The sequence below is a fragment of the Centropristis striata genome, chromosome 24, assembly GCF_030273125.1.
Source record: "Centropristis striata isolate RG_2023a ecotype Rhode Island chromosome 24, C.striata_1.0, whole genome shotgun sequence".
Classification (NCBI taxonomy): Eukaryota; Metazoa; Chordata; class Actinopteri; order Perciformes; family Serranidae; genus Centropristis; species Centropristis striata.
The window spans coordinates 1904777-1926590 of record NC_081540.1 but is presented as its reverse complement, the minus strand read 5'-3'; the positions used below and the strand labels follow the sequence as shown (position 1 = coordinate 1926590).

General features: G+C 31.7%; 2 protein-coding genes across 2 annotated transcripts; both read left to right on the top strand.

Moving 5' to 3' along the window:
- The first annotated feature begins 8035 nt into the window (after positions 1-8035).
- Positions 8036-12617, top strand: cldn10e (claudin 10e). The gene is made up of 5 exons (XM_059328208.1): positions 8036-8267; positions 10135-10296; positions 10788-10869; positions 10975-11088; positions 12161-12617. The coding sequence occupies exons 1-5, from the start codon at positions 8036-8038 to the stop codon at positions 12609-12611; spliced, it is 1041 nt and encodes a 346-aa protein (XP_059184191.1). The 3' UTR covers positions 12612-12617.
- A 3055-nt stretch (positions 12618-15672) lies between these two features.
- cldn10d (claudin 10d) lies at positions 15673-19429 on the top strand. The gene is made up of 5 exons (XM_059328322.1): positions 15673-16071; positions 17857-18018; positions 18087-18168; positions 18981-19088; positions 19183-19429. Exons 1-5 carry the CDS (start codon positions 15837-15839, stop codon positions 19427-19429), a joined length of 834 nt encoding a protein of 277 aa, XP_059184305.1. The 5' UTR covers positions 15673-15836.
- Positions 19430-21814: the final 2385 nt, after the last annotated feature.

Genomic DNA, 21814 nt, shown 5'->3' with positions numbered 1-21814 from the left:
AGTTGCTATTTTAATGCATGTTTCTCAACTTTTCTATAAACGATAGAAAGAACTCTTTCTGAGCTGGATGTTTTTTGTATTTCTACACTAAAAATGACATAAATTAAAGCATTTTGTTCTGTAAATGTGACCAAATATTCAGGAATATGAGACTTTGTATGTGTAATTTATGTAATTCTACTTCGTTATTCAGCAGGAAACTTCACTGGTTTGTGTTTTACATTAACACAAGATTTTTTTGCATTTGCAAGTTTTCTGAAATGTTATGTTTAGATATGCAAATGAGGCTTTTTAACTCATTAAATATGCACTAATTTGCATATAAGATGAAATGAGATCAGAGTTTATTTAGTTGCAAAGCAGCTCAACAAACAGAAACAATTTGTCATTTATTATTATACATAAGGGAAATATATATTTCAGCATGTTTAATAAGTTAAATAGTCCTGTAGTAGTATGAATAAATATAGGAAAAGGGAATTAAAGGAAATTTATTTTAAAGCTTTTTTAGCAGATTTGTTGGAGGATTTGGTCAATTTGTGTCTTTTTTTGGTCATTTTGCATCTTTTTGGTCATTTTTTGGTCAATTTGTGCCATTTTTAGTCATTTTTTGTCTTTTTTTTGGTCAATTTGTGTCATTTTTTGTCATTTTATGTATTTTTTTGGTCAATTTGTTTCATTTTTTGTCATTTTGTGGTCAATTTGTGACTGTTTTGGTCATTTAATGTCTTTTTTGGCCATTTTGTTTCTTTTTGGGTCATTTTGTGTCTTTTTTTTGGTCAATTTGTGTCTTTTTTTGTCATTTTATGTCTTTTTTTGGTCAATTTGTGTGATTTTTTGTCTATTTGTGGTCAATTTGTGTCATTTTTTGTCATTTTGCGGTCAATTTGTGACTGTTTTGGTCATTTTATGTCTTTTTTGGCCATTTTGTTTCTTTTTTGGTCTTTCTGTGGTCAATTTGTGGTCAATTTGTGTCATTTTATGTCTTTTTTTGGTCAATTTGTGTCTGTTTTGGTCAATTTGTGACTGTTTTGGTCATTTAATATCTTTTTTGGCCATTTTGTGTCTTTTTATGTTCAATTTGTGTCATTTTTCATCATTTTATGTCTTTTTTTGGTCATTTTGTGTCTGTTTTGGTCATTTTATGTCTTTTTTGTTAACATTTAATAAGCATTTAGTTCTGTAAATGTGACCAAATATCAAGGAATAGGAGACTTTTCTCCCCTGTGAGTCTCTGATGTAATCTCCTGCTACAGAGTTGATGTTTGTGCACTACGAGGTCTTTCTCTCTCTGGTCTGGTCTGCTGTGACCTCGGGGGGTCGTGAGGTCACGTCTGACCCCGGAGACGGCGAGCGCAGCGGGAGGAGGCGGGGCCGTCCGTCTCCACCTCAGAATTATAATCGATAGAAGCTCCGTGTGAGTTACGTCTGCAGCTGGCAGAGAGTTTCTACATCCGGAAACAGTGTCCGGTGTCCTGAGAGCTGCAGGGACGCAGAGAATAGACGGATTGTTGCACGCTGGGACGGAAAAACGGGAGAAAACGCCAAATAACAAGCTTCAAACTGCCTCTAGATACACTTTAAACATCACACATACACTTTTATTTCTCTTTATAATCTCCTGAGCCACTTTTTGTTAGTTTTTATCTTTAAAATTAGACTTAAATGTAAAAAAAAGTGCTTTATTTTTCCATTTATTGTCATTAATTCTTCGGTGTATTCTGAGCTTCTTCACCTTCCTTCCTGTTGAATAAATTGTCATTTTTTCACGAATATTTCCTTTAAAAAGTTCTGATATTTTTAATGCACATGAACTCAAACTATTCCTATGATTTAAACACATCAACACTATGACTGCAACATTTTGCAGCATCACTACTCAATCAAGTAACATTTGGACTATAAAATACATTGATTGTGTCTTCTTTTTGGCCATTTTGCATCTTTTTTCGTCATTTTGTGGCCAATATGTGTCATTTTTCGTCATTTTTCTGTCTTTTTTGTCTTTTTTTGGTCAATTGGTGTCATTTTTTGTCATTTTGTGGTCAATTTGTGACTGTTTTGGTCATTTAATGTCTTTTTTGGGCCATTTTGTTTCTTTTTTGGTCATTTTGTGTCTTTTTGTGATCAATCTGTGTCATTTTTCGTCATTTTATGTCCTTTTTTTTGGTCAATGTGTAATTTTTTGTCTTTCTGTGGTCAATTTGTGACTGTTTTGGTCATTTTGTGTCTTTTTGTGGTCAATTTGTTTTGCAGCTTTCAGATAACATGCAGGAGGAACTTAGAGTGGGAAAAAATGTGAATTATTATGTAAAATCTGCAGCTCTGAGAGGCTTTTCTCTCCTCTCAGTTAAATATTAAACATGCTGGTGATAATTAACACGTCCAGCTTGTTATTTCAGGCTGTCAGCAGGTGAATTATCAGCCAATTAACACCTCAAACACCTCAAACAGAGTCCAGCTGAACCTTTGCCCTGATGATTTCATATTTTATTCATTATTATTGGCCAATTTTAGTCAAATATACAAAATTAGGCCTCATTTCGAGACAAAAAAACAATAAATATTCAGGTTTTATTGCTTTTTTTCTCTTGAATTTAGACCTAATTTCATCACTATTTCTTTGTTGTATTCTGAGCTTCTTCAACATCAAACCTGCTGTAGAAATTATCATTTTTTTCACTAATATTTCCCTTAAAAGTGTAAAACTATTCTCATGATTTCTAGTGATGCTGCTCCTCATTTCAAGAGAAAAAAACAATAAATATTCAGGTTTTATTGCTTTTTTTCTCTTCAAATGAGGCCTAATTTTGTATATTTGACTAAAATTGGCCAATAATTATGAAAAACAATGTGAAAATTATATATCAATGTGTTGGTCATGAGTTGCCTTAAAAAAGGTGAAAAAAAAGTTAATTTTTTTCTACTTTTTTCTCCTAAAACAGTCTGGGTGCTATAAAAATGTATAAAACACGTAAAAATGAATGAAAAAAGTTGAAATTGTATGTTATTTGATCTATAAAGGATGCAGAGGGGCAAATATGTTGAAAATATCAAGCCTTTCTATGAAAGTTAACCTTTATTAATGGTATATTAATATTTGGTGTGATATGATGGATGATGGAGCTAAAACAAAACTAAAAAAAACACCAAAAATATTAAATCTCACATTAAAGGAGACTTTCTGCACGTTTTAAATACAAAATTCAGCGACGCAAAGTTATATTTAATTCTCTTATTATTCTGTCGACTCTCACAGCTTTAAACCTGTGAAATACTGCAGGGTTTTTCAAAATAAAAGCACAAGTAGACAGTAGACGAGAACAAACTGCTGCTGATTTAATAAAAAGGAAAATTAAATAAGAAAATGTGAGTGTGAGTGATTGTTTCACATCTTCAGCCTTCTAAAAATTAATTAAGATAGTGTAATCAATTTCTTTATTATATTATTATTTTATGGTGTTTTATTTCAACTTTATTGCCATTACATATTATGATTGTGCTTGTTTATATTATCATTTTAGTATTTTATTTCCACCTCCGTTATTTGTTCTTTTATCAGTTTTAAACTCAATAATTAAAAGCTGTTTTATTGGCATTTTATCTGGTTTATATGAGTTAATCTGTCATAGTTGCATCTAATTTGATTTATTAGCTTTTAATTAAATTTCCCCTGCCTTATCAGAGATCAATAAAGGAACTTATTTTATTTATTTTTGCTCCTGCACCTCCTCTATATGAATGAGCATCATGTTTTTCTATTTTTCCATGTTATACATTAGTTTTTATCCTGTAAATCTTTTAATCTGGAATCTCCTATTGAGGATAATTCACTTGTTTTATTCATTTTTTTCATAATAAATGCATGTTAAAACTTTTTTTTTATGTATGTATTGGAAATACCTACATATAAAATACAATAGTTTTATATGACATTGCCTTTTTAAAATTGTTATTTAACAATTACAATTTTTTATTTTCATGAAAAAATAATTTAAACTATTTTATTTAATCATTTATTTATTTTTTATTAATTGTATTTGTTTGTTTTATTTGTTTTATTTATTTTACTTATTTTATTTATTTTATTCATTTTATTTATTTTACTTATTTAATTTATTAAATTTTTTATTATTATAAAAAAATATATAATATTTGAAATGGGTCAATTTGACCCGAAAAACACAAATATTAATAATTTATAAGTGTTTTTTCCTTTTAGTTAAATTTTACCTGCCTCATCAGAGCTTCTGTTCTCTCCACATTTATGCATCAATAAAGTAACTTATTTATTTTATTTTTGCACCTGCACCTCCATTTATATGAGTTATAAGTTTTTACTCTTTAAATCTTTAAATCTGGAAGCTCTTTTTGAGGATAATTCACTCGTTTTTCATAATGAAAGCATGTAAAAACATTTATGCATCAATAAAGTAACTTATTTATTTTATTTTTGCACCTGCACCTCCTCTACGAATTACCTCTCATGTTCCTATTTTTTTCATGTCATACATTCATTTTTGTCCTGTAAATCTTTTAATCTGGAAGCTCTTTTTGAGGATAATTCACTCGTTTTTCATAATAAAAGCATGTAAAAACATTTATGCATTAATATAGCAACATATTTATTTTATTTTTGCACCTGCACCTCCATTTATATGAGTTATATAAGTTTTTATTCTTTAAATCTTTTAATCTGGAAGCTCTTTTTGATGATAATTCACTTGTTTTTCATAATAAAAGCATGTAAAAACATTTATGCATCAATAAAGGAACTTATTTATTTTATTTTTGCTCCTGCACCTCCATTTATATGAGTTATATAAGTTTTTATTCTTTAAATCTTTTAATCTGGAAGCTCTTTTTGAGGATAATTCACTCGTTTTTCCATAATAAAAGCATGTAAAAACATTTATGCATTAATATAGCAACATATTTATTTTATTTTTGCACCTGCACCTCCTCTATGAATTACCTCTCATGTTCCTATTTTTTTCATGTCATACATTCATTTTTGTCCTGTAAATCTTTTAATCTGGAAGCTCTTTTTGCAGTAATTCATTATAATAAAACTGTTTTAAATAAAGAAGAATAAAGAAGCTCCTGACCTGTTTGATGAGCCTTTTTATTCCTGCAGACATTTCTGCAAACAACCAGCAGAGAGCAGCATTAATGCACATTTAAAAGGAAAAATCACAACATGCCATGAGTCAAAATCTGATCTGAGCTCTCAGAATAGAAACCACATTCATAATATAATAATAATTTGACTCTATTTGTCTTTTTCTGCCGGTTCTTTAGAAGCCGGTGAGGTCAGAGAGTCACATAATCGTCCCTTTGTGCCGTTTTTAACTCGTGCTAATGAAACATTAAAGTCTCCAGCAGTTCTAATATCTCCAATAACTCATAATGAGTCATAAGCCGAGAGGACGGAGAAACAAAGAGCAGCTTTTTCTTTCATCCTCTGCTCTCATTACCTCTCATTAATACGCTGCAGCAGTTATTAGAGCTTAGAGTTATTAGTAATAACAGCAGATTAAAGCCTGAGGACGTCAGCTGAGCTCCTTTATTAACAACCAGAGGTCACATGTTCACATCTAAAGCAGCGTTATAGAAATATATCCTATATATGATACAATTAGAGACAAGAAATGTGTAATATGCACGTATAAAATGTCAGTTATTATGTGTTTTACATGTTCTATATGAATGTTTTATGTCCCTGAATAGATATTTTCTATATTTTTGGTAGTTTTGTGGTTTTGTTTTCTTCTTTTCCTGCATAAAGTGACATAAAATAAAAACTATTGATTTTTTTAAAACTATATTGACCAATTTATATGTTTAGATTAATTTTTCACCTCATTTACAACATTACATTTTACAATGCACATACAATATTCAAGCAAAAATGAAATAAAGTCTAAATAAACAGGAAGCGGAAAAAAAACTTTTTAGGATTAATGCGTTGTAAGTTGATATTTAATTAAAACGCAATCAAGCTGTTGAAAAAAGAAAAAATGAAAATAAATATCAGAAAAAAGAAGAAAAAGAGAGAAAAAAGTCGATATTTATAAAGAAAAAAATAAATATATTTAGACATAAATAACATTCGAAATAAATTAAAATGAAGAAAGACAGAATAAATAAGTAAATAAATAAATAAATAAATATAATCTAAAAAATTTTTTAAAGAAAAATAAATCAATTAGAGTCAATATTTAACTGACCAGTTTTATTCCTGACTAGGTTAAATCATTCATACCCTGATTTATACAATATTTGCATAATAAAAACATGAAAAAAATGATTTTTTTATGGTATTTTCTGATGTTTCATGAACACTTCTATTAGGAAAAGTAAACAAACTTCAGATTAAAATAGTGATATTCTATGTGAATCTCTTCATTCTTCATGTCTCATTTAAAAAGTTGCCAAATATAAATGATTTACACATCAAACCTGTAAAAAACAATAAATTCTGGAACTTCTGAGACATGAATGACTTCAATTTTTATGACTTCTGACAGTATTTTCTTATTTATGAAACAATAAAAGGATATATCTGGATTTCCTTCTGCAAAAAACTTAGAATCTAATATATCAACAACATCAAATTAAAATTTTAAAATTTTCTTTATCCAATATTCACATTTATGACCTGCAAATATCTGCACATTTTTGCATATTTAATGAGTTAACTGCTCATTTGCATATGTAAACATCCAAACATTTCTGTGTATTTCACTAGATTTAGTAGATTTCTGCTGCACAATATTCTGTGTTCTATATATATATATTTTGTCATTTTGTGTCTTTTTTGGTCATTTTGTGCCTTTTTTAGTCATTTTTGTGTAATTTTTCCATCAGTTTTTGGTCATTTTGTGTCTAAAATAAAGGTTTTGAACGCTTAAATATCATCTCTGCCGTTTTTTAATATGCCTTGCTGATTAAACACAGTAGGATTGATCTAGAACCGCCACTGTTTGCATATCTAAACAAAACATTTCAGAAAACTTGCAGATGCAAAAAGATATTGTCTTAATGTTTATAACAAAGTGAGGAAGCTTGGTGGTGATATCTGTAACTTTGTGTCATTTTCTGGTCGTTTTTTACATCTATATTTGGTCATTTTGTGTTTAAAAAAAATCATTTTACATCTACTTTTGGTCATTTTGCATCTTTTTGGGTAATTTTTACATTTATTTTTGGTCATTTTGTGCCTTTTTTTCATCATTTTTACATACATTTTTGTCATTTTGTGCCCTTTTAAGTCATTTTTACATCTATTTTTGGTCATTTTGTTTCTTTTTTTGTCATATTTTGTCTTTTATAGCCATTTTTAAATCTATTTTTGGTCATTTTGTGTCTCTTTTGGTCATTTTTACATCTATTTTTTGTCATTTTCTGCCTTTTTTCGTCATTTTTACATACATTTTTGTCATTTTGTGCCCTTTTAAGTAATTTTTACATCTATTTTTGGTCATTTTGTGTCTTTTTTTGTCATATTTTGGTCATTTTTTGTCTTTTATAGCCATTTTTAAATCTATTTTTGGTCATTTGCCATCTTTTTTGGTAATTTTTTACATACATTTTTGGTAATTTTGTGCCTTTTTAAGTCATTTTTACATCTATTTGTGGTAATTTTGTGTCTAAAATAAAGGTTTTGACTGAACTGGGGAACCTGTTGAAGTTTCCTGGTGATTTCTAAGAATAAAGTGCTGCTGTAACTGGAGATAAACGCTGAGCTCAGCACTCTCACGTCTCTGCAGCTCGTGGGAACCTGAAGGACTCGAGACTCTCACCGTCATGACAAACTAAACCTGAAAACAACAAAACAAACCCTGATAACAGACCTGATCTGGTCCTGATGCTCCTCTGGTCCTCCTCCGGTTCTCTGGTCCTCCTTTGGTCCTCCTCTGGTCCTCTGGTTCTCTGGTTCTCTGGTTCTCTGGAGTCTGCAGACAGAAGAAGAACCTGGATCAGGACTGGTTAAAGGATTAAAACAGGTTCCTGGATCTATTAAACTAAGAGGATGAAGGTGCGCGTGGTGCAGATCTGGGGCTTCCTGATGACGGTCCTGGGATGGATCTTCGTGGCGTGCACCATGGCCATGGAGGGCTGGAAGATCACGTCCATCGGGGGCATGGGGGGCTCCTCCATCATCAAGGTGGCCTGGTACTGGTCCAGCCTCTGGAGGTCCTGCTTCACCGACTCCACCGCCGTCAGCAACTGCTACGACTACCCCGTTCTCTGGTCCGTAGAGGGTAAGAACAGCTGATTTATACCTCTTTAATATAAAAAAATATAAAATAAATAATACGACTACCCCGTTCTCTGGTCCGTAGAGGGTAGGAACAGCTGATTTATACCTTATTAATATAAAATATATAAAATAAATAATACGACTACCCCGTTCTCTGGTCTGTAGAGGGTAGGATGATCATTTTATACCTCCTAAATACAAAATATATATATAAAAATATAAAATAAATAATACGACTACCCCGTTCTCTGGTCTGTGGAGGGTAAGAACAGCTGATTTATACCTTATTAATATAAAATATATAAAATAAATAATACGACTATCCGGTTCTCTGGTCTGTAGAGGGTAGGACGATCATTTATATAATAAATATAATATAAAATAAATAATACGACTACCCCATTCTCTGGTCTGTAGAAGGTAAGATGTGGATTTTATACCTAATATTCTCTAGATTGCCAGCTAACTTGTTAATGGAAAAAAAAGGAAAAAATAAATAAATAAAGATATATAATTTTTTTTAATTTAAATTAAGAAAGAAGGAAAAATAAATGAAATTAAAATTAAGATAAATAAACTAAAAAAGAAAAAAAACAAAGAATATATATATATATATTTAAATTGATATTAAGACAGAAAGAAAAAAAAGAAAGAAAAGAAAGGAAAAAAATTAAAAAAGGAAAAATAAATTAAATGAAAATGTAAAAAAAGAAATTAAAAAAAGAAAAAAGAAAAATAAAGAAAAAAAATTATATATAAATGTATATAATACATTTAAGTTTATATTAAGAAAGACAAAAAGAAAAAACAAAAGAAAGGAAATAAAGAAAATAAAAATTAGGAAAGCAGGAAAAATAAATGAAATGAAAATTAAGATAAATAAATAAATGAAATGGAAAAAAATAATAAAATAAAATAAAAATAAAGACCTGTCCACGGCTGTCAGCAACTGCTACGACTACCCCGTTCTCTGGTCCGTAGAGGGTAGGACTCATTTATAACTCCTTAATGGAAAAAAAGGAAGAAATTAATAAATAAATATATTAATTTTTCAAATTGAAAAAAAGAAAGAAAATGAAAAAAATACTAGAAAAGAAATAAAGTAAAAATTAGGAAAGAAGGAAAAATAAATGAAATGAAAATTAACATGAATAAATACAAAAATAAGAAAAAATTGATATTATTATTTATATTATTAAAAATTGATATATTATTGATATTATATTGATATTTAAGAAAGTCAGAAAGAAAAAAGAACGAAAAGAAAAGAAAGAAAAGAGAAATTAAGAAAGAAGGAAAAATAAATTAAATGAAAATTAAGATGAATAAACAAATAAAAATAAATAAAAAAGAAAAAGAAAGAAAAAAGAAATATGTTTATTAAAATTGATATTAAGAAAGACAAAAAAGGAAAGAAAACAAAAAAAGGAAAGACATAAAATTAAAAAAAAAAAAAAAAATAATAATAATAATGGTTGTCAGTGGACTGTTGTCTTATTGAGCTAAAGTGTGTTTATGATTTAAGGCACTTTTGGCACTAAATATTATAATATTACTGTATAATATTATATTATATTATATTATAATATATTATATGATTATTATAACTGAGTCCAAACCCACATCAAAATTGTTATAATTTTCACCAGGGAATTTTATAATTTAGTGGAATTGATTTTTGTTTTATTTTGTTAAATAGAAGTTCCTGACAAAGTCAAAAAGCCTCGATGCAATAAACACAAGCTGTCCTTTTATGCATTTAAGAGCTAAAAACGGGTCGGTGGAGAGTCTAAAAGGTTCCTGTAACGTTCCTCTGGTTCTCTCATGTACCTGTGTCTCTGGTTCTCTGGTTCTCTGTGTTTTCTCAGGTCACATCCAGATCGTGCGGGGTCTCCTGATGTCCTCTCTGTCTCTGGGGATGCTGGGCTTCGTCCTCAGCCTGCTGGGGATGGAGTGCACCTTCCTCGGAGGGAAAGATCGATCCAAGTACAAGAAGATCTACGCTGGAGGGTGCTGCCATATAGTCAGCGGTAAACAATGAGAGGAGGGATTAACTAATTAATGAGAGGAGAGACCATATAGTCAGCGGTAAACAATGAGAGGAGGGATTAATGAATTAATGAGTGCAGAACTAACCTTCTTTTTAACCATTTCATGGCTTTTTTTTGGACATTTTGTGCATCTTTTTGGGTAATTTGTATCAATGTGTAGCTGTTTTGTTTCCCAGAATAGATATTTTCTATATTTTTGGTAGTTTTGTGGAGTTTTTTTTCTTCTTTTAATGGACTTTTTGGTTGCTTTTTGTCTCTATAGTCATTTTACATAGACATAAATAACATTTGAAATAAATTAAAATTAAGAAAGACAGAATAAATAAATAAATAAATATAATTTAAAAAATAAAATTAAAGAAAAATAAATCAATTAAATACAATTTTAAAATAATGAATAAAATAAAATAAAATAAATGCTGCTTCATTGTCTTATTTATTGACTTGTGTTTCCTGACCTCTCCCCTCAGGTCTGCTCTCGATCTGCGGCTACGCTGTTTATGCAGAATACGTCTCAGTGGAATATTTCAACCCAGACTTTGATGGACTCAAGTAAGAAAACACACTTTTTACTGGCTCAGTTTGAACTCTTCTGGTTAAAATAATAATTAACCTGTTATCTGTTTGAGTAACTTTAGTAACCTGTTACCTGTACAGGTACGACCTGGGTACTCCGATCTTCCTGGGCTGGGTGGGCTCCTCCTTCCACGCCACCGGAGGATTCTTCTACCTCTGGTCCGTCTGCAGGCCGCTCTGTGGAGGAACCACAACGTGAGAACATACGAATAAATAACTACACATAAACAGCAGCAGAATGAGTTATTAATAATAATAATAATAATAATAATGAGTCAGTTTTTAGTGTGCAGATGTGGGTAAAGTCCCTCAGTGAGTTATAACTTAATTTTGTGGTCAATATGTGTCTTTTTGTGGTCAATTTGTGTCTTTTTTTTTTTATCATTTTGTGTCTTTTTAGGTCATTTTGTGTGCTTTTGTGGTCATTTTGTGGTCAATTTGTGTCTTTTTCTGTCATTGTGTCTTTTTTTGGTCATTTTGTGTGTTTTTTGTGGTCATTTTTTGTCTTTTTCTGTCATTTTGTGTCTTTTTTGGGTCATTCTGTGTCTTTTTGTGGTCAATTTGTGTCTTTTTTGGTCAATTTGTGATCAACTTGAGTCTTTTTCTGTCATTTTGTGTCTTTTTTGGTCATTTTGTGTCTTTTTTTGGTCAATTTGTGTCTGTTTTTTATCATTTTGTGTCTTTTTTGGTCATTTTGTGTCTTTTTTTGGTCATTTTGTGTGTTTTTTTGGTCATTTTGTGTGTTTTTGTGGTCATTTTGTGACCTTTTCTGTCATTTTGTGTGTTTTTTTGGTAATTTTGTGTGTTTTTTTTGTAATTTTGTGTGTTTTTTTGGTAATTTTGTGTGTTTTTGTGGTCATTTTGTGTGTTTTTGTGGTCATTTTGTGGTCAATTTGTGTCTTTCTGTGGTCAATTTGTGTCTTTTTCTGTCGTTTTGTGTCTTTTTTGGTCATTTTGTGTCTTTTTGTGGTCAATTTGTGTCTTTCTTTGGTCATTTTGTGGTCAATTTGTGTCTTTTTTTGGTCATTTTGTGTCTTTTTCTGGTCATTTTGTGTGTTTTTGTGGTCATTTGTGTCTTTTTGTGGTCAATTTGTGTCTTTTTCTGTCATTTTGTGTCTTTTTGTGGTCAATTTGTGTCTTTTTCTGTCATTTTGTGTCTTTTTCTGTCATTTTGTGGGGTTTTTTGGCCATTTTGTCTTTTTTTTTGGTCATTTTGTGTCTTTTTGTGGTAATTTTGTGTCTTTTTGTGGTAATTTTGTCTTTCCAGGGTGATCACGGTGCAGCCTCTCCCAGACCTGGAGCAGAACAAGTCCACCACGGCTCTGTCCTCCGTGTCCGGGATCACCTCCAAGACCAAAGTGTCCTCCGTGTCCTCCGTGTCCGAGCTGTCCTCCAAGTCCTCCGTGTCCTCCAAGTCCGACCGCTCCGACCTGTCGGGGATCTCCTCCAGGTCAGGAACCACGGCCGGGTCGGGGAGGTCCTCCAAGACCGGCAGGACGGCCAGGTCTGGGGGGTCGGAGCGGTCTGCAGGGTCCAGAGGGTCTGGGGGGTCCAGAGGGTCTGGAGGGTCCAGGTCTGGGTCAGGGTCTGAGTCGGGCGTGTCCTCCAGGTCCTCGGTGTCCAGTCTGTCGGGGTCGAGGAGCAGCAGGACGCCGTCGTCTCTGTCGGGCAGCGAGCGGAGCGAGAGGACGCCGTTCATTAAAAACTCTTACATCTGATCCATCAGACGGACTCTTTTAATAAATTATCTGATCAAACCAGACGGACTCATGTTCATTAATTATCTGAGGATTTAAAATTCAACTCATCAATCTGTAGAAAGACAAAAATTCAGTGTTTTCTATTTAAAACTGTGCTACAAACATTTATTTTATGTCATTTTGTGTCTTTTTTGGTGAATTTGTGTCTTTTTTTGGTCAATTTGCATCTTTTTTGGCCCATTTGTCTTTTTTTTTTTGTCATTTTGTGTCTTTTTTTGGTCAATTTTTTTTTGTTGTTTTGGTCAATTTGTGTCTTTTTTGGTCATTTTATGTCTTTTTGTGGTCAATTTGGTGTCTTTTTATGTCATTTTATGTCTTTTTTTGGGTCAATTTGTGTCTTTTTGTGGTCAATTTGTCTTTTTGTGGTAATTTTGTGATAAATTTGCATATTTTCTGGTCATTTTTTTCAGTCTTTTTAGGTCCATTTGTGTCTTTTTTGTCATTTTATGTCTTTTTAGGTCAATTTATGTCTTTCTTTGGTCAGCCTGTGTATTTTTGTGGTCAATTTGTGTCATTTGTGTCATTTTTTGGTCAATTTGTGTCTTTTTGTGTGTGTAATGGTTCTATACAATGTGTTATTTCCACTTTTTGAACTGAATTTCTGACATAAATAAACTTTTCTATGATATTCTAATGTATTGAGATGCTCCTGTATAATGTGTGGATATTAATCATTATTGTAACACTGAAACAACAACATGAACCAGCAGCTGATCTGCTCTGTAGACAGTAAACAGTGTGAGCTGGTAGGAAGCTTCCAGGACCTTCACACTCTAAATACAGACGGGAACTTTAGTCCTGAAAGGTAAAAGATTACATTAAATGTGAGAGAAAAGTGTCTCTGCATGGATATAAAGCTGTTAAAGAGTGTAAGAACACTGGAAACATCTGTGTAAATGTGTTCCTGTTTGTTTTATGCATCTAATAAATGTTAATTTATCTGCAGAGGATTCTTTTTTATTCTGTTGTGGTGGAAACTTCATCAACATCTTTTTTACATCCTGAAATTAAATTATAATTTGGTTTGAGAGTTGAAGCATATTTCACCAGCAACCAAACAATCAAAAATATTTTGTGGCGATATTAAAATTATAAATATTATGTAAAATAAAAAGAGTATAATTTATATATCCATGAGAACAGACGTGCAGACTCCAAATCTAATTCTACACATATATAATTAATTTTGTTATTTTGAAATTCTATTATTTTTCTTCTTGACAATTTATTGTATTATTTCTTTTGTTCCATCATCTTTTTGTGGTCACTTTGTATCTTTTTCTGTCAATTTGTGTCTTTTTCTGTCATTTCTGCCAATTAAATTCTAATTTGTTTTGAGAGTTGAAGCATATTTCATCATCAACCAAACTCCAAATATTTTGTGGCAATGATATTAGAATTATAAATATTATGTAAAATAAAAAAGGTATAATTTCATATCCATACGAACAGACGTGCAGACTCCAAATCTTTTTGTCCAAATGTGTGTCTTTTTCTGGTCAATTTGTGTCTTTTTTGTTTATTTTGTGTCTTTTTTTGGTCATTTTGTGTCTTTTTCTGTCATTTTGTGTCTTTTTTTGGTCAATTTGTGTCTTTTTTTGGTCATTTTGTGTCTTTTTTTGGTCAATTTGTGTCTTTTTTTGGTCAATTTGTGTCTTTTTTGTTTATTTTGTGTCTTTTTTTGGTCAATTTGTGTCTTTTTGGGTCAATTTGTGTCCTCCTCCTCCTCCTCCTCCTCCTCCTCCTCCTCCTCAGCTGTGAGTGTGTGCAGCAGCAGCTCCTGACTGGTCCGGCTGGTTTTTATCATTCAGACGTTGCTGCTGACTGTTTCTACATAAACAGAGTTTCTGCACAGAAAACAATAAAACGATGAGGTAATGTTTCACTCTGAGTCACAACTACAATCTAATCATCTCCTCATAATATAATAAAATCTGCACTGAACTCAATCAAAAATGGAGTAAAACCCAATAATTTAATAAAATATCCTGACTGATACATTTTTACCAATAATATAATACCTAATTATGTCCTTTTTTGGTAATTTTACATATATTGGGTCATTTTGTGTCTTCTGTTTAGTCGTCTTTTTATAATAAAACCCAATAATGTAATAAAATATCCTGACTGATAAATTTTTACTTATAATATAATACCTAATTATGTCCTTTTTTGGTAACTTTAAGACTTTTATTTTTGGCAATATTCATCTTTTTTGGTAATTTTACGTCTTCCTTCTGTCATTTTGTAAATTTTTTTGTCATTTTACATATTTTTTTAGTCATTTTGTGTCTTTTTTTAGTCATTTTACATATTTTTTAGTCATTTTGTATTTTTTTTTGTCATTTTGTATTTTTTTTTGTCATTTTACATATTTTTTTGGTCATTTTATGTCTTTTTCTGTCATTTTACATATTTTTTGGTCATTTTGTCTCTTTTCTTGTCATTTTACATGTGTTTTTTAGTCATTTTGTGTCTTTTTTGTCATTTTACATATTTTTTTTGGTCATTTTGTGTCTTTTTTGTAATTTTAGTAATTTTTTGGTCATTTTGTGTCTTTTCTTGTCATTTTACTTTTTTTTTTTTGGTCATTTTGTGTCTTTTTTTTGTCATTTCACATATTTTTTTTGGTCATTTTGTGTCTTTTTTGTAATTTTAGTAATTTTTTGGTCATTTTGTGTCTTTTTTTGTCATTTTACATATTTTTTTTGTTATTTTGTGTCTTTTTCTGTCATTTTACATATTTTTGGTCATTTTGTGTTTTTATTTTGGCATTTTACATGTTTTTTTGTCATTTTGTGTCTATTTTGGCCATTTTACGTCTTTTTTCAGTCATTTTGTACATTTTTTTTGTCATTTTACACATTTTTTTTGTCATTTTGTGTCTTTTTTTTGTCATTTTACATATTTTTCGGATGAACTCTTTTGAAGTCGGAAACTAATAAAAAGGTGAAAGTGTTTGATTGCGCATGTGATCATGGAGCAGGAGGAGGAACATGTGAGTGTGATTGTGGGAACAAAGAGACGCTGACGAGACAAAACCATCTCAGAGATAAAACACCAACAACAACAAACCTCAGAGCTGTTAGTCGTTCTCACGCTGAGACAAACGTTAGGTTCCCTCTAGACTCTACAGAGGGTTCTCTAGCATGTAAAGAACCCAGAGAGATACTAGAGACCCCCATGATGAAGTACCGTACGGTGGTGATGTACCTGGAGGTGGGCTGCTTCGTGTCCTGTCTGTGTGGGTGGATCCTGGTCTGCTCCACGCTGCCCACTGAGTACTGGACCTTCTCTGAGGTGGGCAGCATCGTCCTCACCACCTCCAACTATTACTCCAACCTGTGGAAGGACTGCATCTCCGACACCACCGGGGTCTCCGACTGCAAGGACTACCCCTCCATGCTGGCCCTGCCTGGTAGGAAACATAATAATATTCATATTTATTATTTAATATAACATGTAGAGGTCTCAGACTGCAAGGACTACCCCTCCATGCTGGCCCTGCCCGGTAAGATATACATATTAATATTCATATTTATTATTAATTATAACATCTAGAGGTCTCTGACTGCAAGGACTACCCCTCCATGCTGGCTCTACCTGGTAGGATATACAATAATATTAATATTTATTATTTAATATAACATATAGAGGTCTCCGACTGCAAGGACTACCCCTCCATGCTGGCTCTACCTGGTAGGATACACATAACTAGAAAATTTCCTTTGAGGAAATTTTGAAAGGGCCACGGGGGCTACTGCCGGTGTGTGTACACTATGATGAGATTCTTCAGAGATTTCAAACTATGCCCTTTAACCTCAAAATGTGTGTGTGTAAAATTAAAATCACATAAAGTTAATGTGTGTGTGTGTGCGTGCGTTTGAGGCATGTGTATGCATGTGTGAGGAGTGTGCGTGCTTACGTGCATGTGTGTGTGTGTATCTGTAACTGTAATCACATCAAAGATCAAAGCAATCAACAGAATTAACTGACACCTGTTAATGAAAGAGTGACAGCAGCCAGAGGTGGACAGACTGGAATTTCTGGCCTTGAACAGAAAGCATTTTTGGCAAAACCATAATACCTATCATTGATCCGACTTCACTTTGAGCGTCCTGAGTTCTTCCTGAACGTCTACATATGTTTTTTTTTAAGAAAAATTAAAAAATAGCTTTGTTAGAGCGATCTAAAAAAACTATTCCATATCCCTTTTTTCGAAATCTTCCTGCGTTTTTAATATGGGACCCAATGAGGCTGTTGGTGGTGTTGGTGGATCATCTGTGCGTCCTACGCCCAAACTATAACTCTGACAGCTTTACCAGAGGATTGTGAGGGAGAAGACTAATTTTCCTACGTTTCTATGTATAAATTATTTCTGTAGAGTGGAATTTGCGGCCTGGAGCGCAGTTTTCAAATTTATTTTTTGACAGTTTCTTCTCTCCCTCTACACTCTGAGCGATGACATCACACACTCTGACACGAACATTCCGTGCAATACACACCCATTATAATCTCAGAATTTCTCCAAAAATGATCATGGTCATTGAACAGGGATTGATAAAAAACTATATGACCTATCGAAACGTGGATTAATACACCGATACACAAGACTTGTGTCTACTGTTTAAAGTTTAAATGGAGTCTCTAGGTGAAATTATGCCGGAGAAGTAGACGTCTGAAAATCTTCAATTAATGTTCTTTTTTGCTCATTTTCTTTCGGCCGTCCCATTCATTTCAATGCAAAATTTTGGGCAGTTTTTCGCGACTTACGTCGCAAAAAATTCGTATTCTGTAGAGAAAAGTAATAGCACACCGATCTCGATCAAACCGCACATTTTGATATATAATTTGTTTTTTGACTAGTAGCGGGACGAAATTGCGTCCGGAAGAGGAAGAAGAAGAAATCCACAGTATAACAGTAGTGCAGCACTGGTCCCTACAGATATTGCTGGATGGGACCAGTGCTCGGTGCGATTGCCCCGAGGCCCTAATAAGTACAATACAATATATTAAATAATTTAACTTTATATATATATATAATTCACATACAGTCCCTTGATGAATTTGATCTAAAGAGGATTTTTTTTTTGTCGTAAAATAGAAAACTCCTGCAGGTGAAGTATTTTAAATGGTTGATTAATATTTACTAATATTAGTATTAATATTTACTGATATAAATATTAATATTTGTGTTGTCCAGCGTTCCTCCACGCCTGCAGAGCGCTGGCGGTCTGCGCCGTCATCACCGGGTTCTTCGGTGGCGTTCTGACTCTCGTTGGGATGAAATGCACCAAAATAGGAGGATCAGAAGTGGCCAACGCCAGAGTCACCTTCGCTGGAGGAATCACCTACCTGGTCTCAGGTAAAACATTAATATATATTCAGATGTTTTTATTATTAGGAGCTGTGTTCACAGTTTATTCTCTACAGGATTCTGTGGGATGATCACGTATTCCTGGTGGGCAAATAAAGTCATCACAGAGTTCCTGGATCCAAACTTCAGAGCTCAGAAGTGAGTATGAATCAAGAAGAAGTAGAATTATTATATTATTATATTATAACAAGCTTCCTGGGAGTGATATAACAGTTTAATGTATCCATATCTTTCATTTTGTTATATTGTTTGGGCAAGCACCTTTCCTACTACAGCCTCAGCTGGACCTTCACATACTTAGTAACATGAAAAAAGAGACAAAATGACCAAAAAAAGACACAAAATGACTAAAAAAAGACACAAAATGACTAAAAAAAGACACAAAATTACCAAAAAAGTTGGCCAAATATTTTTTGTTATTACTTTATTTCAACTAACTTAGAATTATGAAATTTTAGCTGGCTTTACATACGCCCATCTGGGTTATGTCTTTTTTGGTCATTTTCTGTCTTATTTTTCTCATTTTGCGTCTTTTTTTGCTCATTTTGCGTCTTTTTTTGCATCTTATTTTGTTAATTTTGCGTCTTTTTTTGCTCATTTTGTGTCTTTTTTTGTCATTTTGAGTCTTTTTTTGCTCATTTTGTGTCTTTTTTTGTCATTTTGAGTCTTTTTTTGCTCATTTTGTGTCTTTTTTTGTCATTTTGAGTCTTTTTTTGCTCATTTTGTGTCTTTTTTTTGTCATTTTGAGTCTTTTTTTGCTCATTTTGCATCTTTTTTTGGTCATTTTGTGTCTTTTTTTGCTAATTTTGAGTCTTTTTTTTGTCATTTTGAGTCTTTTTTTGTTATTTTGAGTCTTTTTTTTGCTCATTTTGTCTTTTTTTGCTCATTATGTCTTTTTTGCTCATTTTGCGTCTTTTTTTGCTCATTTTGTCTCTCTCTCTGGTCGTCAGGTTTGAACTTGGAGCTGCGGTCTTCGTGGGTTGGGGCGGCTCCATCCTGCTGATCTGTGGAGCCTCCGTCATGACGTATTTCTCTGCTAAAGAAGGTTTACCATCCAGGTAAATACACCTCATCCACCTCTTATCAACTTTCCTGCTCCACTAGATGATTAGAGATAATAAATAATAATAAATTGTGTATTTTGTGTGTCAGTTCTGGAGGAAAGTCTGTGCGAGGTCACAGTTACGCCTCAGCCCGGACCAGGAGGACCTACATGCTGCCAGGCTCCGCCTCCAGGCTCACGCTGGGCCCGCCCCTTTTCTACGAGGGCCGGAAGAGTCGAGCAACCAGAGCAACCACCAGAGCAACCACAGCAACCAGAGCAACCAGGACAGCAACCAGAGCAACCAGGACAGCAACCAGCAGCGGCAGGACCTTCAACAGGGACAGCTTCGTCTGAGAAAAACACTTCAGACAGTTTTTAGTTTGACTTTAACTGGTTTTCTGTCTGACGATGAAATGTGAAGATCAAAATATGACGACTGGCACATTTAAAACTCCACAATAAACATGTTTTTTTTATCATTTGTTTGTCCAGTTGTGATGATAAATTAAACAAAACAAGTTAATATTTTGTCAAAGGAGCCAAACTACAAACTGCACTATAAGAACATATTATATATGCATAATGTAACACTGATAGGGATGGTAGTGATAATGACAAAAAATAGAGGCAAAAATGACTAAAAATGACACAAAATTATCAAAATAGAAACAAATTGACCAAAAATAGATGTAAAAATGATCAAAAAAGACACAAAATGATCAAAAATAGATGTAAACATGATCAAAAAGACACAAAATGACAAAAAATATTTGTAAAAATCACCAAAAAATGACAAACTTATTGAAATAGAAACAAATTTACCAAAAATAGATATAAAAATGATACAAAAAACATTAAACAACAAAAAATAGATGTAAAAATGATACAAAAAAGACATAAAACAACAAAAAAATAGATGTAAAAATGATTAAAAAAAAGACACAAAATGACAAAAAATATTTGTTAAAATGACCAAAAAATGACAAACTTATTGAAATAGAAACAAATTGACCAAAAATTGATGTAAAAATGATCTAAAAAGACACAAAATGACAAAAAATATCTGTAAAAATCACCAAAAAATGACTAAATTATTGAAATAGAAACAAATTGACCAAAAATAGATGTAAAAATGATCAAAAAAGACATAAAACAACAAAAAATATTTGTAAAAATGACCAAAAAATGACAAACTTATTGAAATAGAAACAAATTGACCAAAAATTGATGTAAAAATGATCTAAAAAGACACAAAATGACAAAAAATATTTGTAAAAATCACCAAAAAATGACTAAATTATTGAAATAGAAACAAATTGAGCAAAAATAGATGTAAAAATGATACAAAAAGACCAAAAAAATGAAAAAATATAAGTACTTTAAACGCTATTTAATATCGTCTAGCGGAAAGACCTCATAATAAATTAATTCAGACTTTTTATACATCGACATCATGTTATAGTTATTTCGGCATACTTTTAAATGAATATATTGTGACTTAATCCGAACAAAATCAGTTTATTTACTGTCACTTTAGTAGTTACAGACTCCGTTCAGAAAAGGAGCACTTAAAGAATAATTTGCTGTCAACAAGCAGAAAGACAAAACAAAACATAAATTCAGATTTAATATGCATCGACATCATGTTGGAGTTATTTCGGCTTTACTTTAAATCCGTTTGTTTTAATTAAATCAGATTAAAATCCTTTTAATGTCGGTTAAAGTGTCGCAGACATCAAAGAGATGAAACTCCGTTCAGAAAACAAGCAATTTAAACGTTTTCTTCTCCCATAAAGCACACAGACATGATCATGAATTAATTTAGAATATTTATACATCCACATCATGTTATAGTTAATTCGGCTTACTTTAAATCCATCTATGTGAATTAAGTCACAGCTAAAAGGCTTATTAATAAGCAGTTAAAGAGTTTCATACATACCGTTAACTTTCCTGAAGAATAAAATCCTCTGCGCTGTTTGTTCCTCCAGGTAAAATATATTAATCCAAACATGATGATATAAATCCAGAAATTATGGTTTTAATCCAGATTTAACAGCGTTTAGTTGTTCAGACAACCTGCGATCCGCAAAAGGTGCAAAACTGCAGTTAATTAGCCTTCAGCCAATGACTGAAGAGATATAAAACAGTTCATTAAGAATACAAATGAAATAAATATTCTTATTATTAAATAGTCAAAAAATTGAAAATAAATATTTATTATTGCTATATATTTTTGCAGAATATAAAAACATAACAGTTGAATTATATAAATAATATAAAAAGTAGAATTTCTGATCAAATAAATTATTTTTTTAATTGGAATAAAATTTAATTTATAAATAATTACTTCTCAAAATGCCCACTAGTGTCACAAACAGTTGATTAAAAATAATTATAAATCACCTCTATTATGAAATACAGCCAAAAAAGAGCAAATAAATGTTTATTATTGCTATTTATTTTTTGCAGAATATAACAAAATAATAGTTAAATTACATAAATCCTATAAAAAGTAGAATTTCTGATCAAAACAAATATTTTAAAAATTAGAATAAAATTTAATTTATATATAATTACTTCTCAGAATGCCCACTAGGGTCACAAACAGTTAATTAAAAATAATTATAAATCACCCCTATTATGAAATACAGCCAAAAATGAGCAAATAAATGTTTATTATTGCTATATATTTTTGCAGAATATAACAACATAACAGTTAAATTATATAAATCATAT